General features: G+C 40.9%; 2 protein-coding genes across 2 annotated transcripts in view; one reads left to right on the top strand and one right to left on the bottom strand.

Moving 5' to 3' along the window:
• The first annotated feature begins 269 nt into the window (after nt 1-269).
• angptl6 (angiopoietin-like 6) overlaps nt 270-21,632 on the top strand; it is a 94,085-nt gene continuing 72,722 nt past the window's right edge. Inside the window, exon 1 of the mRNA XM_061982069.1 lies at nt 270-401. The gene's annotated coding sequence lies outside the window, so the exon portion shown is untranslated. The remainder of the gene's footprint in view (nt 402-21,632) is intronic.
• eif3g (eukaryotic translation initiation factor 3, subunit G) lies at nt 6,855-20,377 on the bottom strand. The gene is made up of 10 exons (XM_061982071.1): nt 20,258-20,377; nt 20,129-20,175; nt 13,527-13,615; nt 13,400-13,459; nt 13,224-13,328; nt 12,960-13,155; nt 12,638-12,748; nt 7,202-7,338; nt 7,007-7,113; nt 6,855-6,945 (listed from the first exon to the last, which is right to left on the bottom strand). Exons 1-10 carry the CDS (start codon nt 20,278-20,280, stop codon nt 6,930-6,932), a joined length of 891 nt encoding a protein of 296 aa, XP_061838055.1. The 5' UTR covers nt 20,281-20,377; the 3' UTR covers nt 6,855-6,929.

Here is a 21,632-nt window from a genome sequence, read left to right as displayed (position 1 = left end):
CCAGTGCTGTTTATAAGTTAAGAGTTTTTTATCCAATCAGAATTCAGCTAGCTTATGTTGCCATGCTGTATAAATCTGCCTTCAGAATCAACATAAGTGATAGACAGTTGCGATAGCCAATCAGATCACGAGTTGGTAACATAAGAACTCCATTACCCAGCATGCCACAGTAGTGAAGAGCATGCGCAGTAGCCACGTTTAAACGTGCCGGCGGCGGGAAGTTTTTTAATGAGCACCTGTGGAGTAAACTTGAATAAATCCGGCCTACACGCCTCGTTTGCGTCTTTTATGATTAGACGAAACGACACAAAACCATTTTTAATAAGGATATTGAAAGAGAAACTACATTTTGTGAGACCATGTCGGCCAACACCGGAAGATAGCCCAGCTGTCGATGAAATGTGAGTTCAGATATTTTTTGTTTTTTTGCTATTTTTGTTTTAACAGTATCACATACGACATGTTTTAATTGCCGATACGGGTTTATTGATTTTTAAACGCGCCAGAAAATAACCGGTTTTTGTACACTTTTGTTGTGATTCAATCGCCAGTAGTGTGTAAATGTGTTCCTGTATAGTATTTCCCCAGCATGGTCACGTGATCATTGAAGTGCCTAGGTCATACTTGCCAACCTTGAGACCTCCGATTTCGGTGGGTGGGGCGGGGGCGTGGTTAAGATATATATATATATATATATATATATAAGAAATACTTGACTTTCAGTGAATTCTAGCTATATATATATATATTTTTTATTTTTTATTTTTTTTATTACATATATATATATATATGTATATATATATATATATATATAAATAAATAAAAGAAATACTTGAATTTCAGTGTTCATTTATTTACACATTTACACACACACATAACACTCATCTACTCATTGTTGAGTTAAGGGTTGAATTGTCCATCCTTGTTCTATTCTCTGTCACTATTTCAGAACACACACATTATACCAATATACATTATAAAATCAATAAGAAAACGGGACCTCTAATTTGGGAGTCTGAATTAGGATCAGAACTTCCTATATAAACATTGCGGACTCACGTCGCCTTTTTGTATTGATTACTGCAGCTGTGCACTGGATTCATTCACAAATACAAACTACAACTCACAAACACTTTAGAGTTAGGCTCCACCATCAGAATGTGTACTTAAACTTATAAAGATCACATGGATATTATTCAGTGAGTTGATTCACCAAAACTAACCTGTTATACAGGAGGAAAAAGCACACAGGACGTTTCAATTGTTCACAGACTGGTCACGCTCATCAGAATGACAAGACACTTCCGGTCTGCAGGTGATAGCATTCAATTGGGAAGAAACGTCCTACTGCCCCCTACTGACCAATGTGAATACTGATAAATGTGTAATGACAGCTCCAAAAACGAATTCAAACCACAAAATAAAATAAATAAACCAACACAAAAATGTGACACATTATGGGTGGGTCACATATGCATGTACAGTAGATGGCAGTATTGTCCTGTTTAAAAGTGTCACAACATTGCTGTTTACGGCAGACGAACTGCTTTACGGGGGACGAAAACTTGACTGCTGTTGTGTGTTGTTGCCGCGCTGGGAGGACGTTAATGAAACTGCCTAACAATAAACACACATAAGAAACCAAGAACTCGCCCTCCATCATTAGCTGTTTATATGGCGGGAAAGCGGACGTGAGAACAGGCTGTCAACACGTCACTCAGGTCCGCATGGAGCTGGAGGGGGCGTGGCCTCCAGCTCCGCCTGAATTTCGGGAGAAAATTTGTCCCGGGAGGTTTTCGGGAGAGGCGCTGAATTTCGGGAGTCTCCCGGAAAATCCGGGAGGGTTGGCAAGTATGGCCTAGGTGGGAAACGCACGGCCCACCATGGATATCTAGTCATGGTTGAGATTAGAGATGTCCGATAATGGCTTTTTGCCGATATTGTCCAACTCTTAATTACCGATTCCGATATCGACCGATACCGATATATACAGTGGTGGAATTAACACATTATTATACCTAATTTTGTTGTGATGCCCCGCTGGATGCATTAACAATGTAACAAGGTTTTCCAAAATAAATCGACTCAAGTTATGGAAAAAAAAAATGCCAACATGGCACTGCCATATTTATTATTGAAGTCACAAAGTGCATTATTTTTTTTTAACATGCCTCAAAACAGCAGCTTGGAATTTGGGACATGCTCTCCCTGAGAGAGCATGAGGAGGTTGAGGTGGGCGGGGGTGGTGTTTTGGGGTAGGGAGTAGCAGGGGGTGTATATTGTAGCGTCCCGGAAGAGTTAGTGCTGCAAGGGGTTCCGGGTATTTGTTCTGTTGTGTTTATGTCGTGTTACGGTGCGGATGTTCTCCCGAAATGTGTTTGTCATTCTTGCTTGGTGTGGGTTCACAGTGTGGCGCATATTTGTAACAGTGTTAAACTTGTTTATACGGCCACTCTGTGTGACCTGTATGGCTGTTGACCAAGTATGGATGCATTCACTTGTGTGTGTGTGAAAAGCCGTAGATATTATGTGACTGGTCCGGCATGCAAAGGCAAATTTTGCTTTTTGAAACCGATACCGATAATTTTTAAACCAACACCGATCGTTTCCGATATTACATTTTTAAAGTATTTATCGGCCGATATCGGCAGTCCGATACTATCGGACATCCCTAGTTAAATGGTTGGCAAAGAAGGAATATACAAGTTACAGGAACATTTGGAAACTGACAAATCAGCAGGCGGGGAAAAAAAACCCTGCTTTTTCATTTTGGTTCAAGAGCACTTCAAATAAGTCCAGAACTGAACCGTCGACCACCATGACCTCATTTGCACTGCAACCTTTGGAAAGAATTCAAGTGTTTCTTGTGACTTTGTATTTTGCTCCACTTTTATCAGTGCAAAGTTCTGCAGCTGTCAAGCTTTTAAGTGGTTCTTAGTTTTCCCCAAAATGGTAAATGGGTTATACTTGTACGGTTCTTGCCCGGAAAAAGGGTGGAGTGCCATCCCCGGGTTGGGGAGGAGACCCTGCCCCAAGTGGAGGAGTTCAAGTACCTCGGAGTCTTGTTCACGAGTGAGGGAAAAGTGGATGGTGAGATCGACAGGTGGATCGGTGCGGCGTCTTCAGTAATGCGGACGCTGTATCGATCCGTTGTGGTGAAGAAGGAGCTGAGCCGGAAGGCGAAGCTCTCAATTTAGCGGTCGATCTACGTTCCCATCCTCACCTATGGTCATGAGCTTTGGGTTATGACCGAAAGGACAAGATCACGGGTACAAGTGGCCGAAATGAGTGAAGCATTAAGGAGTTCTGCAGGGTTAGTTGCATTGTGTGCAAACCACCACCAGGTGGCACCTGTGAGCAGATAAAAACTGTATCATCTCTTTTGGACTTACCTGGTCAGTGGTGCATTCTTCAGGGTTACAGTGGCACCTGCTCTACATTCCTAAAAACAGCTTCACCCTTCAGTCAGAGGACATTTTTAGTAGAATCTTAAACCGCAGCTCTGAGTCGTTTTAGCTTCAATCCACCAAAACAGCACTCTAGTCATTAAAGACCTTTTTTTTTTTTTGGAAGATTATTAAAAACAGCAGAGCTCTCCTGTTGTTTTTCAACCTTTTTTGAGACGAGGCACATTTTAATAATAAAAAAAATATGGATGCACACCACCAGCAGAAACATTAAAAAATGAAACGCCACCAGCATGTCTTTTTTAGTTTGTTTTTTCCTGTGTGTAGTGCTTTACTTCCTGTCTTGCGCTGTTATTTTGGTGGCTCTTCCTGTTTTGTTGGTGCTTTCCTGTAGCAGCTTCACGCCTTCCTTTGAGTGCTATTACCCGCACCTGCTTTGTATTGGCAAACAAGACTATTTCAGTTGTGCGGACGCTATCCTTTTGTGGGGACATTGTTGATTGTCATGTCGTGTAAGGACACACACACTGTAAGTCTTTGCCGTCGTCCAGCATTCTTTTTTTTTTTTACTTTGTAGCCAGTTCGGTTTTGCATAGCCATCCCTATGCTTCAGTGCCTTTTCCTAGCCTTTTGTTCATTTTTGGTTTAAGCGTAACATACCTTTTTACCTGCATGCGGGTAAAAAGGTATGTTATGACAAAGCTATGAACAATGGGAGACAGGGCTTTCTGCTCCGCCGCTCCCAGTCTGTGGAACGCTCTCCCTGACCACCTGAGGGCACCACAGACTGTGGATGCTTTTAAAAAAGGCTTAAAAACCCATTTTCAAAAAGCATATTTTTAGATACCGGTATATGCATACTAGTTCTGGCTATTAGGCTGTTCTAGTTTTTATTTTTATTATCTTTATTTTTTTTAATACACTGTAGCACTTTGAGGTTGTTTGCTCAATGTAAAGTGTTTTTTACAAATAAAATCTATTATTATTATGCTGTCTCCCGCTGTGCTCTGCATATTGGGATCACGACAAACCATCCTCTACAAAGCAATGAACTACCTGCTGCCACCGACTGACATGGGGACCCTGCCGAGCTCCATACAGCACAGGCACTAGACAACGGCACATTATTTGCAGATTATTATTGATTTGCAAATATTTTTTTGGACCAATTAGGTGTGAAGTTGCATAATTTCCCGCGGCACAGTGGTTGAAAAACACTGATTTAAAGGATTGACATACCACCCCCACTAAGGACTGTTTTCACTGCTGGACTCTGGAAAGAGGTTCCGTAGCAGAACGTCCAGGTTCTTTAACAGCTTCTTCCCTCAGGCCATAAGGCTCTTGAACGCATCATAATAAGCATCTCAATTCCCCCCAAAATACCATACCTGCCAACTTTTGAAATCAGAAAAACCTAGTAGCCAGGGTCCAAAATGATTATTAGCATTCAGACAGGTTAAAATGTTGCTAAAACCATCACTGTTTGGGCGACGAAAAACGTTGAAAGTTTTCCACTTGTATCGCTAGCAACGGCATTAGACTTGTGTTTTTTTGTCCCAACGTGGTCTTTTACATCGCTAATTCCTCCGTGTCCGATCGAAAAATCTTGTCTGCACAAGGTGCAATTCGCGTAGTTTTCACCCTTTTTGGTACGGATAATATATTGTATATATATATATATTCCGTGAAGAATATTTTGAATATTCTTCACGGAATGACTGCAGTTTTCTTTTCGGTTTAAGATTCGTTTGCGATTTTTCTCCGGCTGATTCCATGATCGTTCGCTCGTTTGGAAACAATGGCAACTGTATGGCGTCACATTAGTGCCAAAAATCCGAGCGCATAAAAACTGTTATCGCGCGCTGATTCTCCACTTCGTGCGCGCGCGCGCGCGACGCCTTTCTGCGCACTCTCTGTGTACTCCTGGCATCTCTCCTCGCGCTGTCATGTTTCTTTTTGGCACTTTGGGGGCGGGTATGCTTAGACGGCCCCTCCTTTCTGATTGGCTGTGAGCATTTTTCATATGACCAATCATTCTCCAGCGTAGCAACGTTGTAACCATCTTACCTTGGACATCTAGCCTCAATCATTACATTGATGTCAATGGTACATGTACTACTTAAATTACCATAACTTGCTCGATTTTCGACCAATTTACAAACGGTTTGCCTTGTTACAAATCTTATTACATGTAGATATGACATAGGATGCTGCACCTGTTGAAATTACCTCTTTCGCTTTAAAAAAAAAAAAAAGACTTAATTGTGCCACATAGTTGTGTAGGGTCAGTGTTAGTCAGTTCTCTGATTATTTTAAACTGTTTCAGAATACATTATTAAAAGCAATTTTTAACATTTTAAAAACAAAATTCAAAGATTATTTCATTAATTTTATGGCTGAATCAAAAGAAATTCCATAAATTAGAAAACAAATGTTCAAGAAGAAGTGAAAATATAAAATAATGTTATGGTTGGATGTTATTGCTGGTGGACCAGTTCTGGCTGAAAGATGTGATTATGGTGTTTGTTGTCTTATTTATTTGGGTCACATTTTGTATTACCCTGTATTGTGTTTATGTGGTATGAAATAACCTTCATCAGCGCGCAACATTTTTTTATCCACTTCTTCCTCCGTAAATCTTGATACATATTGACGATGACCCGCCCTGCTATACTTCTGATTGGCTCTGAGCATTTTTCAGCGTTTTTCGCCTGACCAATCAGAAAGAAGGGGCCGTCTAAGCATACCCGCCCCTAAAGTGCCAAAAAGAAACATGACAGCGCGAGGAGAGATGCCAAGAGTACACAGAGAGTGCGCAGAAAGGCACCACGCGCGCGCAAAATGGTGTCGCGCGCGCGCACGAAGTGGAGAATCAGCGCGCGATAACAGTTTTTATGCGCTCGGATTTTTGGCACTAATGTGACGCCATACAACTGGTGCCTCGTGCTTGGCAGCGGTGCTATAAATAGCCTCGCGCATGGCATTCGGAATGGCTCGATAGGAAGTTACGGGAAGCAGTGTCGATTGTCATTGTTGTTATGCGATTTCGTGAATAAAACTTTTTTTTAAATATATATTTTTAATGAATGAAAAACCGTACTTTTTATCACTGCAACCGTAACCCGGAATAGGTTGATGAAAACCATACTAATTACGGGAAAACCGGAGTAGTTGGCAGGTATGAAATACGTATTAACTCGCTGGAATATAAAGACAATATAACATACATATTTATCTGTACAGTAAATCTATTTATATCTGCACCTTCTTTTGTAAATGCAAACACTCTGCACCTTATTGCTTTTATCCTGCACTACAACAACCTAATGCAACCAAATTTTGTTATCCGTACTGTAAAGTTCAAATTTCAATGACAAAGGAAGTCTAGGTCTAATTCAGTGGAGTTGAAGAAAGTAGTTCTGCAGTAAGTATTGGACTGAGAAGAAAAAAGGTGATTGCTTCTCTTTATTAAGCGGGCATGTTTGACCAGAGTCATAGAAGATGTGGAATGGCAGGAGGTCCTCAGTTGTTTGAAGGTCTGCAAAGAGAGCACGTCGTCATCGTCTGCTACATTTCAAACCGGAGCAGTAAGCACTTACTTGGCCCATTCCACGCTGAGAATGAGATGGTCGTATCCGAACCCTGACACGGCCACGATGGCTCTGGCCGCGTCCTCGCGACGCTGGAAGCTGATGAAGGCGAAGCCCTGCAGGCGACACGTGTGTGTGTGTGGTTCAGTGGTGAGGTAGAAAATGGATGGATGGATGCAACACAGACAGGAAGTGAGAGTGCACCTTGGACTGTCCTGTGAGCTTGTCTTTGGCCAGGTAGATTCTGGAGATGTTGCCGAATGGTCTGAAGAGCTCCTGCAGGTCTGTCTCGCGGGTGTCCTCGGACAGGTTGGTCACACGGATGGTGGCGTTGTCATCCGCTGGGGGAGGAGGGGCACATGTTTTCTTTTCATTGATATAGCACCACTCAGTTGTTATCTTTAGGGGTGGTCAGGAGGCAGAAAACTTTTTCAACAACTTTAAGATTGGGAGTTGATCGTAAATAAACCCACATTTCTACTGCTAAATGTTGTGTACATTCATGCCCATGGTGTTTTAATGTGCTGTAATGAAATAAGTACACATACTCCCTTGGCGCTAAAGATGTACGGTATACCAGTATTACTATAGTACTGCAATACTAATGAATCATATTCGATACTATACCACCTCTAAAAAGTACAGGTCTGCCACCCAAAACTAATGTAAAGTATCAAACAAGCGAAGTATAAGTGATTATTACATTTTAACAGAAGTGTAGATAGTACATGTTAAAAGAGAAAATAAGCAGATAACAGTAAATGAACAACTACAATAATAATAAATTTTCTACAGTTTGTCCCTCATAATGTTGACAAAATAATAGGTAGATAAATGACACAATAAGCAGACTAATTAGGAGCCTTTGTTTGTTTACTTACTACTAAAAGACAAGTTGTCTAGTATGTTCACTATTTTATTTAAGGACAATCTTGCAATAATAAACTTTTGTTTAATGTACCCTAAGATTTTGTGTTAAAATAAAGCCAATAATGCCATTTTTTGTGGTCCCCTTTATTTAGAAAAGTACCGAAAAGTATCTACCGTATTTTCCGCACTATAAGCCGCACCTAAAAACCACAAATTTTCACAAAAGCTGACAGTGCGGCTTATAACCCGGTGCGCCTTATATATGGATTAATATAAATATTTATTTTCATAAAGTTTCGGTCTCGCAACTACGGTAAACAGCCGCCATCTTTTTTCCCCGTAGAAGAGGAAGCGCTTCTTCTTCTATGGTAAGCAATTGCCAAGGTAAGCACCCGCCCCCGTAGAAGAGGAAGCGCTTCTTCTTCTACGGTAAGCAACCACCCGCCCCCGTAGAAGAAGAAGCGCGCGGGTATTACGTTTCATTTCCTTTGTGTGTTCCAAGTTGATATACGACTCCATGCGCGCCCACATCACAGATGGTGTCAAAAAACAAGTGAAGCACACAAATACAACACTCGCCGTCATTCCGGGTGGATTAACCAAAGAACTCCAACCGCTCGATATTGGTGTCAACAAGGCATTTAAAGCACGACTGCGAACGGCGTGGGAACAATGGATGACCGAAGGCGAACACACCTTCACTAAGACAGGGAGACAGCGCCGGACGACATACGCCAACATCTGCCAGTGGATCGTAAATGCCTGGGCGGATATTTCGGTCACAACTGTGGTCCGAGCTTTCCGGAAGGCAATGACTTCGACGAGACGGAGCCGGCCATTTTGGATCCCGTATTCGCCCAACTTTTTAATTCGGACACCGAAGGAGAAGAATTCGAGGGATTTATGAATGAAGAATAACTTCAGAAAGTGAGCGTTATGTTTATTTTGTGTGTTGTGACATTAACGTTCGAGCAACATTAAGTTATTGATGTTATTGCTCTGCACTATTTTGAATTTTACTATGTTTGTGATTGCACATTTGCACATTACCGTACATTTTGGGAGTGAACAGAGTTGTTAGAACGCTGGTTTTTAATATATTATTAAAGTTTGACTGACCTATCTGACTGTTTTTTTGACATTCCCTTTAGCGCAGTTAGATGCAGCTTATAACACGGGGCAGCTTATAGGTGGACAAAGTTTTGAAATATGCCGTTCATTGAAGGCGCGGCTTATAACCCAGGGCGGCTTATGGTGCGGAAAATACGGTAGATAGAACATGTTAAAAGAGAAAATAAGCAGATATTAACAGTAAATGAACAACTACAATAATAATCCATTTTCTACAGTTTGTCCCTCATAATGTGTACAAAATAATAGGTGTATAAATGACACAATATGTTACTGCATATGTCAGCAGACTAATTAGGAGCCTTTGTTTGTTTACTTACTACTAAAAGACAAGTTGTCTAGTATGTTCACTATTTTATTTAAGGACAATCTTGCAATAATAAACTTTTGTTTAATGTACCCTAAGATTTTGTGTTCCCCTTTATTTAGAAAAGTATCTAAATAATTTTGGTACCAGTGCCAAAATATTGGTATCGGGACAACACTACCGTATTTTTCAGAGTGTAAGTCGCTCCGGCCGAAAATGCATAATAAAGAAGGAAAAAAACACAAGTCGCACTGGAGTATAAGTCGCATTTTTGGGGAAATGTATTTGATAAAAGCCAACACCAAGAATAGACATTTGAAAGGCAATTTAAAATAACTCAAGAATAGTGAACAACAGGCTGAATAAGTGTACGTTATATGAGGCATAAATAACCAACTGGTATGTTAACGTAACATATTATGGTAAGAGTCATTCAAATAACTATAACATATAGAACATGCTATACGTTTACCAAACAATCTGTCACTCCTAATCGCTAAATCCCATGAAATCTTATATGTCTAGTCTCTTACGTGAATGAGATCAATAATATTATTTGATATTTTACGCTAATGTGTTAATCATTTCACACATAAGTCGCTCCTGAGTATAAGTCGCACCCCCGGCCAAACTGAAAAAAACTGCGACTTATGGTCCGAAAATTCGGTAGTTGGCACTGATGAAAAACACTTTGAATGGTGGTCCCGCATACAGTACAGGCCAAAGGTTTGGACACACCTTCCATTTCAATGAGTTTTTTTTTATTTTCATGACTATTTACATTGTAGATTGTCACTGAAGGCATCAAAACTAGGACACCTGTGAAGTGAAAACCATTGTAGGTGACTACCTCTTTTTTTATTTATTTAGCCTTTATTTAACCAGGTAAAATCCCATTGAGATCAAAGATCTCTTTTCCAAGGGAGACCTGGCCAAGAGGGCAGCAGCAAGGTTACATTAAAAACAGTAAACAACACATAAAACATCAAATTTACAACATTAAAACTTGCTCACATAACACATGTGCATACAGACAAGGTAGACTGCAATCCTTTCACAGAAGCTTTAAACTCATTTAATGTAACTAGGGTTTGAAGTTGAAGATTCGATTGTAGGTTATTCCAAGCCTTCGGTGCTGAAAACCTAAATGCTTTCTTGCCCCTCTTGAAGCTCATGGAGAGAATGCCAAGAGTGTGCAAAGCAGTAATCAGAGCAAAGGGTGGCTATTTTGAAGAAACTAGAATATAAAACATGTTTTCAGTTATTTCACCTTTTTTTGTTAAGTCCATAACTCCACATGTGTTCATTCATAGTTTTGATGTGACAATCTACAATGTAAATAGTCATGAAAATAAAGATTGAAGGAGAATGTGTGTCCAAACTATGAGCCTGTACTGTACATGTTGCTTCTGACGAGGTAGTAAGCAGGGAAAGGAGGAGGGAAGTTTCTAATGAAGACAAAGATAAAAGCTATTGCTGGTCAGCAAATGATTGCAGTTAGATGTTCTGCTTCCACTAATGATCCTGACCTGTCTCCTCTACTAAACCTGATGCACATCTACCTTCCTCCTCCCTGAAAAAGTACCGTATTTTCCGCACTATAAGCCGCACCTAAAAACCACAAATTTTCTCAAAAGCTGGCAGTGCGGCTTATAACCCGGTGCGCCTTATATATGGATTAATATTAATATTCATTTTCATAAAGTTTAGGTCTCGCAACTACGGTAAACAGCCGCCATCTTTTTTCCTCGTAGAAGAGGAAGCGCTTCTTCTTCTACGGTAAGCAACCGCCAAGGTAAGCACCCGCCCCCATAGAAGAGGAAGCGCTTCTTCTTCTACTGTAAGCAACCTCCAAGGTAAGCACCCGCCCCCGTAGAAGAAGAAGCGCGCGGATATTACGTTTCATTTCATTTGTGTGTTTACATCTGTAAAGACCACAAAATGGCTTCTCTTGAATTCAAACTCAAGGCAATTAAGTCACGCAGTAGAACACGGAAATAGAGCAGCAGCGAGAGAATTGAACATAAATGAATCAATGGTGAGTAGGTAGAGGAAGGAACAAGATGACCTGCGCCACTAAGACAGGGAGACAGCGCCGGACGACATACGCTAACATCTGCCAGTGGATTGTAAATGCCTGGGCGGATATATCAGTCTCAACTGTGGTCCGAGCTTTCCGGAAGGCAGGATTCACGGAACTGCTGGACAACAACAGCAACATTGACTCTGATGACTTCGACGAGACGGAGCCGGCCATTTTGGATGCCGTTTTCGCCCAACTTTTTAATTCAGACACTGAAGAAGAATTCGAGGGATTTATGGATGAGGAATAACTTCAGAAAGTGAGCTTTAAATGTTTATTTTGTGTGTTGTGTGACATTAACGTTCGAGCAACGTTGAGTTATTGATGTTGCTATTGCTCTGCACTAATTTGAGTGTTACTATTTTTGTGATTGCACATTTGCACATTACATTTTGGGGGTGAACAGAGTTGTTAGAACGCTGGTTTGTAATATATTATTAAAGTTTGACTGACCTATCTGACTGTTTTTTTGACATTCCCTTTAGCGCAGCGTAGGCGCGGCTTATAACCCGGGGCGGCTTATAGGTGAACAAAGTTTTGAAATATGCCATTCATTGAAGGTGCGGCTAATAACCCGGGGCGGCTTATAGTGCGGAAAATACGGTAGTTCAGGCAGCATCTGGCAGGAGAATGAAATAGTCAATAATCGTGAGTTTAATATTGATAAAAATTAGAGATGTCTGATAATGGCTTTTTTGCCGATATCCGATATTGTCCAACTCTTGATTACCGATTCCGATATCAACCGATACCGATATATACAGTGGTGGAATTAACACATTATTATGCCTAATTTTGTTGTGATGCCCCGCGGGATGCATTAAACAATGTAACAAGGTTTTCCAAAAATAAATCAACTCAAGTTATGGAAAAAAAATGCCAACATGGCACTGCCATATTTATTATTGAAGTCACAAAGTGCATTATTTTTTTTAACATGCCTCAAAACAGCAGCTTGGAATTTGGGACATGCTCTCCCAAATTTTACTTTTTGAAGCAGATACCGATAATTTTGAAACCAATACCGATAATTTCCGATATTACATTTTAAAGCATTATCGGACATCTAATAAAAATAATCGTGATTATTATTATTTTGGCCATAATCGTGCAGCACTACTAACAGGAGAATGAACGAGTCAATAATTGTGATTCCAATATTGATACAAATAATGGTGATTGTTATTATTTTGGCCATAATCGCGCAGCCCTAATCTTTGAAGTAGTTCAGGCAGGAGAATAAACTCACCTCTACGGTTGGGCTGCATGGACTCCCCTCTGCGCGTGCCTCCATCCCTTAGACTGGGGGGCACATACTTGCCAGTCTTGCTCTGTGTAGGCTGCACAGGTTCTGGTTCAGCTGATTCAACAGAAGAACAAAACAAGTCCGGTGTTAGTGTGCTTTCACACCTGCAGGTCATCTTCCCGAATTGAATCGGACCAACAAAGCTTTAAATGAAACATAGAAATAATAGTAATAAAGTGTCCCATCCAGCAACAACTGAACTGTGCTGAATTCGGTTACGGGCCAACGCGTGCTAGTGCGAGCGCGCCCTGATGATGTGACGTACCAGAGCCGGCCGGTTTATCTTTGTCGCCAGTGGTGAGGCCCAGCTGCTCGGCAAGCTCCTTCTGCATGGGGCCCAGCGTGTCCTTGTAAGGGCAGCGGGTGGTCCAATGGTCACCTTTGCAGATACGACACGTCACAATCTTCTGTCCTTTCAGTTTGTTCATGGGGTCGTCATCCTGGTCTTGAGCGTTCAGATCCTGCAGGAAGAGGGAGCGGAAGTCAGATTCCATAAGGAAGCTACAAACAGGTCAAAGTGCATCGTCACCTCCTTGCTGGAGATAAACGTCATATAGACGTCGTCGCTGACAGTGGTGGTCGCCACGTTAGGACCTGGCGCGTCAAACTCAGAGTTGCCGAATTTCTTCCAGTTCTGAAGTGAGAGGGAGTTTTACTAACACTTGACAAGCGCTACGCTTTCACACATTCGGCCTAAAAGCAAACCTTTCTCCTTGCAATTGCTTTGGAGGCTTTCCTGGTCTCGATCTTGAATGTCCGCACAATCTAGAGCCACAAACGCAGTGGAGTCACGTCGCCATTCGTTCATTGAACTTCAAAGTACACAAATTACCTTCGTCTTCTTCCCATCGTCATCGATTTTATACTCTGTGATAGTTTTAATGTTTCCTTTGATAACTTCCTTGATTGGTGGAAGTGTTCCTGTCAAAAAGCATTTCAACAACATTTAACATGAGTTAAAGTAGCAGAACACTATTGATGTACGCAAAGTAACAAACTGAATGAACATAGTGATCGGTGCTAGGTTCTCAATAAGGCCATGTCCACACCAACACAGATACTTACGCATACCTCAGTGTTTCCCACACATTCATTTATTTGTGGCGGCTCGCCACGAAAGAATTACGTCCGCCACAAATGGATTTTTCGGCTTTTGACTCGCTCGACCGCTCATAAAAGCAATGGGACTCTGTCTGTGAATGTACCTTGTAGTTACAACTCCGGTGCAGTAGGTGGCGGTAGCCTACTATGCATTGTAACTCCGCCAAAAGCACTTAATTCACCTGGTGGGCCAGAAGAAGAAGAAGACGACGAAGACGAGGACGGACGGACAGACGGGATCAAAATACGAGGGTAATATAGGTTATGGTAGATAGGTTATAGCTGCATCGCTCGTCATATATTTAACGTTAATCCGCGATTTCACCGAGCGTTTCACTGACGGTGAGCAGCCTGACGCTGCTTCATTAACACCGCCGCTGTTTGACTCGGTGTCCGGGGCAGACGCACGTAATAACAATCACCTGTTTTCATACCGACGAGCTAACGTGTCCAGGTTATAACCCTGTTGTCAATAAACACACGTGGAGACGGTGCTTCAGATACTACATTAATACTCAAGCTAAAATGTCCACTGTCCACTGCAGCATGTGAATGCAATGAAAAGAATAAAATCTGAGCCAACCAGCGGTTAAAATGTTGTCCAGGTTAATGTTTTGGCCATTAAAGGCCCTTCATTTCAAGATTTCAACTGTGATCGGGCTTTAAACAGGTGGCTGACCTGTTCAGATGGGTGTAACTGCTACTGGTCAAATAATGTGAAATAGCATTTAATTTTACATGTATGCAATGCCATTTAAATGTAATTATAGATAATAATAATAATAATAAATACTGTGTAGTGTTGTAAATAGTCAACGGGAAGGATTTTAGTAAGATATAAGCCATGAGCACTACACAGCCAGAAAAAAACCTAGGCAGGACAAGTAAAAATATTGGGGCAAGTAGAAAAATTAGGGCGGAGGGAACAGGTGAGACTCAGCAAACACTGAAAAATAAAGCAGGGTCAGATCAGAAATGCACTTTTCTCATGAAAAGGGTCCTAATTTATATTCTTATGTGCTTTATAGAGAGGACCACGACAAAACATACACCTGTGCCTCTGTTTCACTTCATGTTGCTGGTAAATAATATGGTTGTAGTTGTAGGCTAAAGTTAAATTATTTAGTATTCACTAATTAAAGGGGCAGAGCTTTAAGAGACATTTTAGCTTTTATATTTTATAAGATATATTTTTTGTAAGAACCACAATTAATAAATATATTTCAGTGAATAACTAATTGTTCAAATCTGTATATAAATTTGTACATAAAGTGTTGTAATTATATTCCAACTCCGCGTTCTTCTTGGTCATCGCCGCTGCCGCCGCCACCCCCCACCACACCACCACAAATAGATGCCTGCTCTGTGGGAAACACTGTACCTATCTCTGCGTTTAGGCCTCTTGTCCACACCCAAACGCATACTTCTGTCCTTAAAAACGCATATTTTTGCAAACGCTGGCCGGGTGTGGAGTTCCAAAACTCTATTCTCAGCGTATACACGACACAAACGGAGACTTGTACTTCGTGATGACGTCCTTTTCTAAGCTCAACAACACTGACTTAAAGCACACTATAAGTGAATTTACTGTGTGTTTGAACGTAAATATGCTTCTATTTTCACTCAACGTTGACAAGAAAAGACGCATCAAAATAGGATTTGCGCCACTCCCACCAGTCAGCTGTTTTGGACACGATTACTGTCGAACCTCCACCTGGTGGAACAACTTTGACAAGCCAGACTTTGTATTTTCCTGTAGCAGTTTCATGTCTTCCTTTGAGCGATATTTCCCGCATCTACTTTGTTTTAGCACTCAAGAATATTTCAGTTGTTTTTATCCTTCTTTGTGGGGACATTGTTGGTTGCCATGTCATGTTCGAATGTACTTTGTGGATATCGTCTTTGCTCCACAGTAAGTCTTTGCTGTCGTCCAGCATTCTGTTTTTTTGTTTACTTTGTAGCCAGTTCAGTTTTAGTTTCGTTCCGCATAGCCTTCGTTAACCTTCAATGCCTTTTCTTAGGGGCACTCGCCTTTGTTAAACTTTTGTTTATTCTTGGTTTAAGCATTAGACACCTTTTTACCTGCACACTGCCTAACGCTGTTTCCGACATCTACAAAGCAATTAGCTACCTGCTGCCACCTACTGATATGGAAGAGTATTACACGGTTACTCTGCCGAGCTCTAGACAGCACCGACACTCAACAACACACCATTTGCAGACTTAATTACTGGTTTGCTAAAAGTATTTTAAACCCAAATAGGTGAAATTAGATAATCTCCCACAGCACACCAGACTGTATCTCACAGCACACTACTATGCCGCGGCACAGTGGTTAAAAAAACACTGCTTTAAAGCATAACCAAGCATGCATCAATATAGCTCTTGTCTCAAAGTAGGTGTACTGTCACCACCTGTCACATCACGCCCTGACTTATTACAAGTTATTTTTTGCTGTTTTCCTGTGTGTAGTGTTTTAGTTCTTATCTTGAGCTCCTATTTTGGTGGCTTTTTCTCTTTTTTTGTATTTTCCTGTAGCAGTTTCATGTCTTCCTTTGAGCGATATTTCCCGCATCTACTTTGTTTTAGCACTCAAGAATATTTCAGTTGTTTTTATCCTTCTTTGTGGGGACATTGTTGGTTGCCATGTCATGTTCGGATGTACTTTGTGGACGCCATCTTTGCTCCACAGTGAGTCTTTGCTGTCGTCCAGCATTCTGTTTTTTTGTTTACTTTGTAGCCAGTTCAGTTTTAGTTTCGTTACGCATAGCCTTCCTTAACCTTCATTGCCTTTTCTTAGGGGCACTCGTCTTTGTTAAAACGTTTGTTTATTCTTGGTTTAAGCATTAGACACCTTTTTACATGCACACTGCCTACCGCTGTTTCCGACATCTACAAAGCAATTACCGTATTTTCCGCACCATAAGGCGCCCTGGGTTAAAAGCCGCGCCTTCAATGAACGGCATATTTCAAAACTTTGTCCACCTATAAGCCGCCCGGTGTTGTAAGCCGCATCTAACTGCGCTAAAGGAATGTCAAAAAAAACAGTCAGATAGGTCAGTCAAACTTTAATAATATATTAAAAACCAGCGTTCTAACAACTCTGTTCACTCCCAAAATGTACGCAAATGTGCAATCACAAACATAGTAAAATTCAAAATAGTGCAGAGCAATAGCAACATAATGTTGCTCGAACGTTAATGTCACAACACACAAAATAAACATAACGCTCACTTTCTGAAGTTATTCTTCATTCATAAATCCCTCGAATTATTCTCCTTCGTTGTCCGAATTGAAAAGTTGGGCGAATGTGGGATCCAAAATGTCGTCTGGCGCTGTCTCCCTGCCTCCCTGTCTTGGTGAACGTCACGTGTGTTCGCCTTCTGTCATCCACTGTTCCCACGCAGTTAGCAGTCTAGCTTCGAATGCCCTGTTGACACCAATATCTAGCGGCTGGAGGTCTTTTGTCAATCCACCCGGAATGACGGCGAGTATTGAATTAAGCGCGTAAGCGTGTCTCTTAATGTGATGTTATGAGCTAGCAAATATAACAACTACACTACCCAGCATGCAACGATAGTGACGAGCATGCGCGGTAGCCCTGAGAAGCGTTGTTGTATGCTGGGAGTTAGAATGTGGTTATGAGCACGCTGTGAGTAAACGTTGAGAACTCCTCATCTGCATTATTTATAATTAGACAGACAACACACTTAATAGGAGCCATTTTGGGGTCTTTACATAAACACACAAATGGAAATGAAACGTCACATATCCCAGCATGCACCGCGCGCTTCTACGGGGAAAAAAGATGGCGGCTGTTTACCGAAGTTGCGAGACCGAAACTTTATGAAAATGAATCTTAATATTTATCCATATATAAAGCGCACCGGGTTATAAGGCGCACTGTCAGCTTTTGAGAAAATTTGTGGTTTTTAGGTGCGCCTTATAGTGCGGAAAATACGGTAGCTACCAGCTGCCACCTACTGATATGGAAGAGTATTACACGGTTACTCTGCCGAGCTCTAGACAGCACCGACACTCAACAACAACACATCATTTGCAGACTTAATTACTGGTTTGCTTAAAGTATTTTAAACCCAAATAGGTGAAATTAGATAATCTCCCACGGCACACTACTGTGCCGCGGCACAGTGGTTGAAAAACACTGCTTTAAAGCATAACCAAGCATGCATCAATATAGCTCTTGTCTCAAAGTAGGTGTACTGTCACCACCTGTCACATCACGCCCTGACTTATTACAAGTTATTTTTTGCTGTTTTCCTGTGTGTAGTGTTTTAGTTCTTATCTTGAGCTCCTATTTTGGTGGCTTTTTCTGTTTTTTGTATTTTCCTGTAGCAGTTTCATGTCTTCCTTTGAGCGATATTTCCCGCATCTACTTTGTTTTAGCAATCAAGAATATTTCAGTTGTTTTTATTCTTCTTTGTGGGGACATTGTTGATTGTCATGTTCGGATGTATATTGTGGACGCATACCTGCCAACTTTTGAAATCAGAAAAACCTAGTAGCCAGGGTCCAGGGGCCGCAGGCCCCGGTAGGTCCAGGACAAAGTCCTGGTGGGGGGTTCAAGCTTCGCCCCCCGACGCAAAATGATTATTAGCATTCAGACAGGTTAAAATGTTGCTAAAACCATCACTTTTCTATCAGTCACAGTGACTTTTCAAAACAAAAATATTACAGCAAAAATCATATGGGTTGATTGACATGTTTATTCTGTAAGCTAACTTCAATAGTTTGAAATTATTTTGACAGTTAATGCCAGTTATCCTGTCAACCTTTCACAAGACTTCAATTTGTTAATTGAAAGTATAAACAGTATAAACACTTTTTACAGTAAACAAATGGTAAAACAGTACTAAACAATTCCATTTAAAAAAAAAATTGGTGTCATTATTAACTTTCTGTCCAAGCTTGTATAATCTACTGCCTTGTTCAATTGTAAAAAATATTCTGTGCCTAAAATTCACATTTCTATCACAATTATCATACTGTAAACATGGTAAGCTAACTTCATTAAAATTAATAGTCCTGTCAATAGCATGGAATTACAATTCAAATGTAGTTTTTTTGTAAGCCTTTCAAAAGAATTCAAAATATGAAAAATTAATGAAAATTAATTTAAGCCATCAGACACTTGAAAAGTGGCACATCACATCTCTAATGTAATCATTTGAACTTTTCAACAGAAATAGCACTGTAAAAATATTTAGGACATACTTCTGTATTTTGGTAGTTATGCTGTCAACATTTAACAAGATTTCTTCAACTTGGACTTGAAAGCATAAATAGTATAAACACTTAACAGTATAACAGTACTAAACAATTCCAATAGATAACATTGGTGTCATTACCTTTTTGTGGCTAAAATCCGAAAAACGTTGAAAGTTTTCCACTTGTATCGCTAGCAACGGCATTAGACTTGTGTTTTTTTGTCCCAACGTGGTCTTTTACATCGCTAATTCCTCCGCCTCCGATCGAAAAATCTTGTCTGCACAAGGTGCAATTCGCGTAGTTTTCACCCTTTTTGGAACGGATAATTATTCCCGGATAGGCTTTTGAATATTCTTCACGGAATGACTGCAGTTTTCTTTTCGGTTTAAGACTCGTTTGCGATTTTTCTCCGGCTGATTCCATGATCGTTCGCTCGTTTGGAAACAATGGCAACAGGTGCCTCGTGCTTGGCAGCAGTGCTATAAATAGCCTCCCGCATGGCATTCGGAATGGCTCGATAGGAAGTTACGGGAAGCAGTGTCGATTGTCATTGTTGTTACGTGATTTCGTGAATAAAACTTTTTTTTTAATTAATGAAAAACCGTATTTTTTATCACTGCAACCGTAACCCGGAATAGGTTAATGAAAACCGTATTAATTACGGGAAAACCGGAGTAGTTGGCAGGTATGTGGACGCCGTCTTTGCTCCACAGTAAGTCTTTGCTGTCGTCCAGCATTCTGTTTTTTTTAGTTTACTTTGTAGCAAGTTCAGTGTCAGTATCGTCATGCATAGCCTTCCTTAAGCTTCAAAGCATTTTCTTTGGGGGCATTCACCTTTTGTTTATTTTTGGTTGAAGCATTAGGCAGTGGTTGTAAAACACTGCTCTAGCCACAAGGCCACTGAGCTAAGCTAAGTGTCTCAGACCATATATCAGCACACTTTGCCCAAGGGTTGATTTTATTGCGTCATTCTAGTGAGTAAAGACGCCGACAAACGTTATTAAAAAATACTAATACTTCAGTGTAATTCCCCACGTGGACGTCCTAGCGACCTGGCTAGTGCTAACATGCTAGCTGGCAATGCTAACGTGGAGAGAGGCTTACCTTCATCTACTTCCTCCTCCACTTGGTCGGCCCAGCTGGGCTTGGAGCTGGCGGGAGGTAACAAAAATGCGTTATCGGGTCCACAAACACCAATATCGTAATATCAGGTTTACTGAAGGAAATACTCACTCGTCGTACTCGATCGACGGCATCTTGTTCAGCTAGCTTAGCCGCCTCCGGGACCGGAAATAGAACGCCAGGGACCGGACTCTCCGCCAGTCACACTTCCGGAATATGAACTTCAGAATAAAAGAGTCAGTCTCGACCCAACAGTCAACTTCACACTAAAACTGGGTTAAGAATTGTGTTTTTCGGATGAACGTGATTAACACGTGGGGGTTATAATTATGTTCTGCATACTTAATGCCCTCTTCTATTTCACATACTTATATATTGGATAACGTGTAATCGCTAACAAGTATAAATTGACATAATTAGGTTTAATTCACACAAAATAATTTAAAATCTGTGGTGACATCACATTTATTTGGAATTGTTAGTATTTATGATTGGAACAAAAAACAATCTTGCAACACTGGACTATATTTACTAGTGATGGGTTGATGAGGCGTCATGAAGCGTTTCGACACATTGCAAAACTGTATTGATACTGTGTCGATACTGTGTCACTAAATACTGACATCTGCTGGACATTAAAAATCCCTACAGGCAACCTATGGACCGACTCAACTGACACTGATTTGATGCCCTAGTACAGGGGTCACCAACCTTTTTCAAACCAAAAACTACTTCTTGGGTACTGATTAATGCGAAGGGCTACCAGTTTGATACACACTTAAATAAATAAATATATTGTCATTTGTAAGTTACACGTAAGTGTGATTTAAACAAGAATAGCTAAATAAATACATTTATATATATAAAAAAAAAAGGGTATTTCTGTCTGTCATTCCGTCGTACATTTTTTTTCCTTTTACGGAAGGTTTTTTGTAGAGAATAAATGATGAAAAAAACACTTAATTGAACGGTTTAAAAGAGGAGAAAACAAGAAAAAATTTAAAATAAAATTTTGAAACATAGTTTATCTTCAATTTCAACTCTTTATAATTCAAAATTCGGGCCCTCTACTCCTCCTACTTATAGCGCACACAGTCACACATATATAGGACTTTGGGGATTGTCCTGCGGGGAGGCATGGCGGGGGGTTGAGGATGCCTCCAATGGGGCTCCAGTCCTCCTGTCTTGTCCCCTGCTCGTCCATCCCTCAATCTTAGCTGCATATTAGACACTTAGGATTTGGGGGGCTTGGTTTGGTTGGGACCCACCATGACCTTGATGTCCCCCAATTTTAATCGCATTATTAGTTCCCACAAGCATACATATCTCACTCACGCTACAGTACACACATCAATAGGGACTGGAGGTCGGCTGTAACGGCTGACCTCCTAATTTTAACTACACAGTAGACACTCTGGGGGCCTTGTACACATGCATGGGGGGTTTGGGGTTCGGCGCACCCCTCATTGCCTCGTCGGCCGGCGGG

Source organism: Nerophis lumbriciformis, linkage group LG24, assembly GCF_033978685.3.
Source record: "Nerophis lumbriciformis linkage group LG24, RoL_Nlum_v2.1, whole genome shotgun sequence".
Lineage (NCBI taxonomy): Eukaryota > Metazoa > Chordata > Actinopteri > Syngnathiformes > Syngnathidae > Nerophis > Nerophis lumbriciformis.
This window is presented reverse-complemented; position numbering and strand designations above follow the sequence as displayed.

What these genes read in the sequence shown, in the direction of transcription:
- eif3g (XM_061982071.1), bottom strand. Translation starts at nt 20,280, where the DNA reads ATGCCGTCGATCGAGTACGACGA. An exon ending in ACGATGGGAAGAAGACGAAG is followed by an intron (nt 13,460 to 13,526) that starts GTAATTTGTGTA and finishes TTGTGGCTCTAG; the next exon opens with ATTGTGCGGACATTCAAGAT. An exon ending in CATGCAGCCCAACCGTAGAG is followed by an intron (nt 7,339 to 12,637) that starts GTGAGTTTATTC and finishes CTCCTCCCCCAG; the next exon opens with CGGATGACAACGCCACCATC.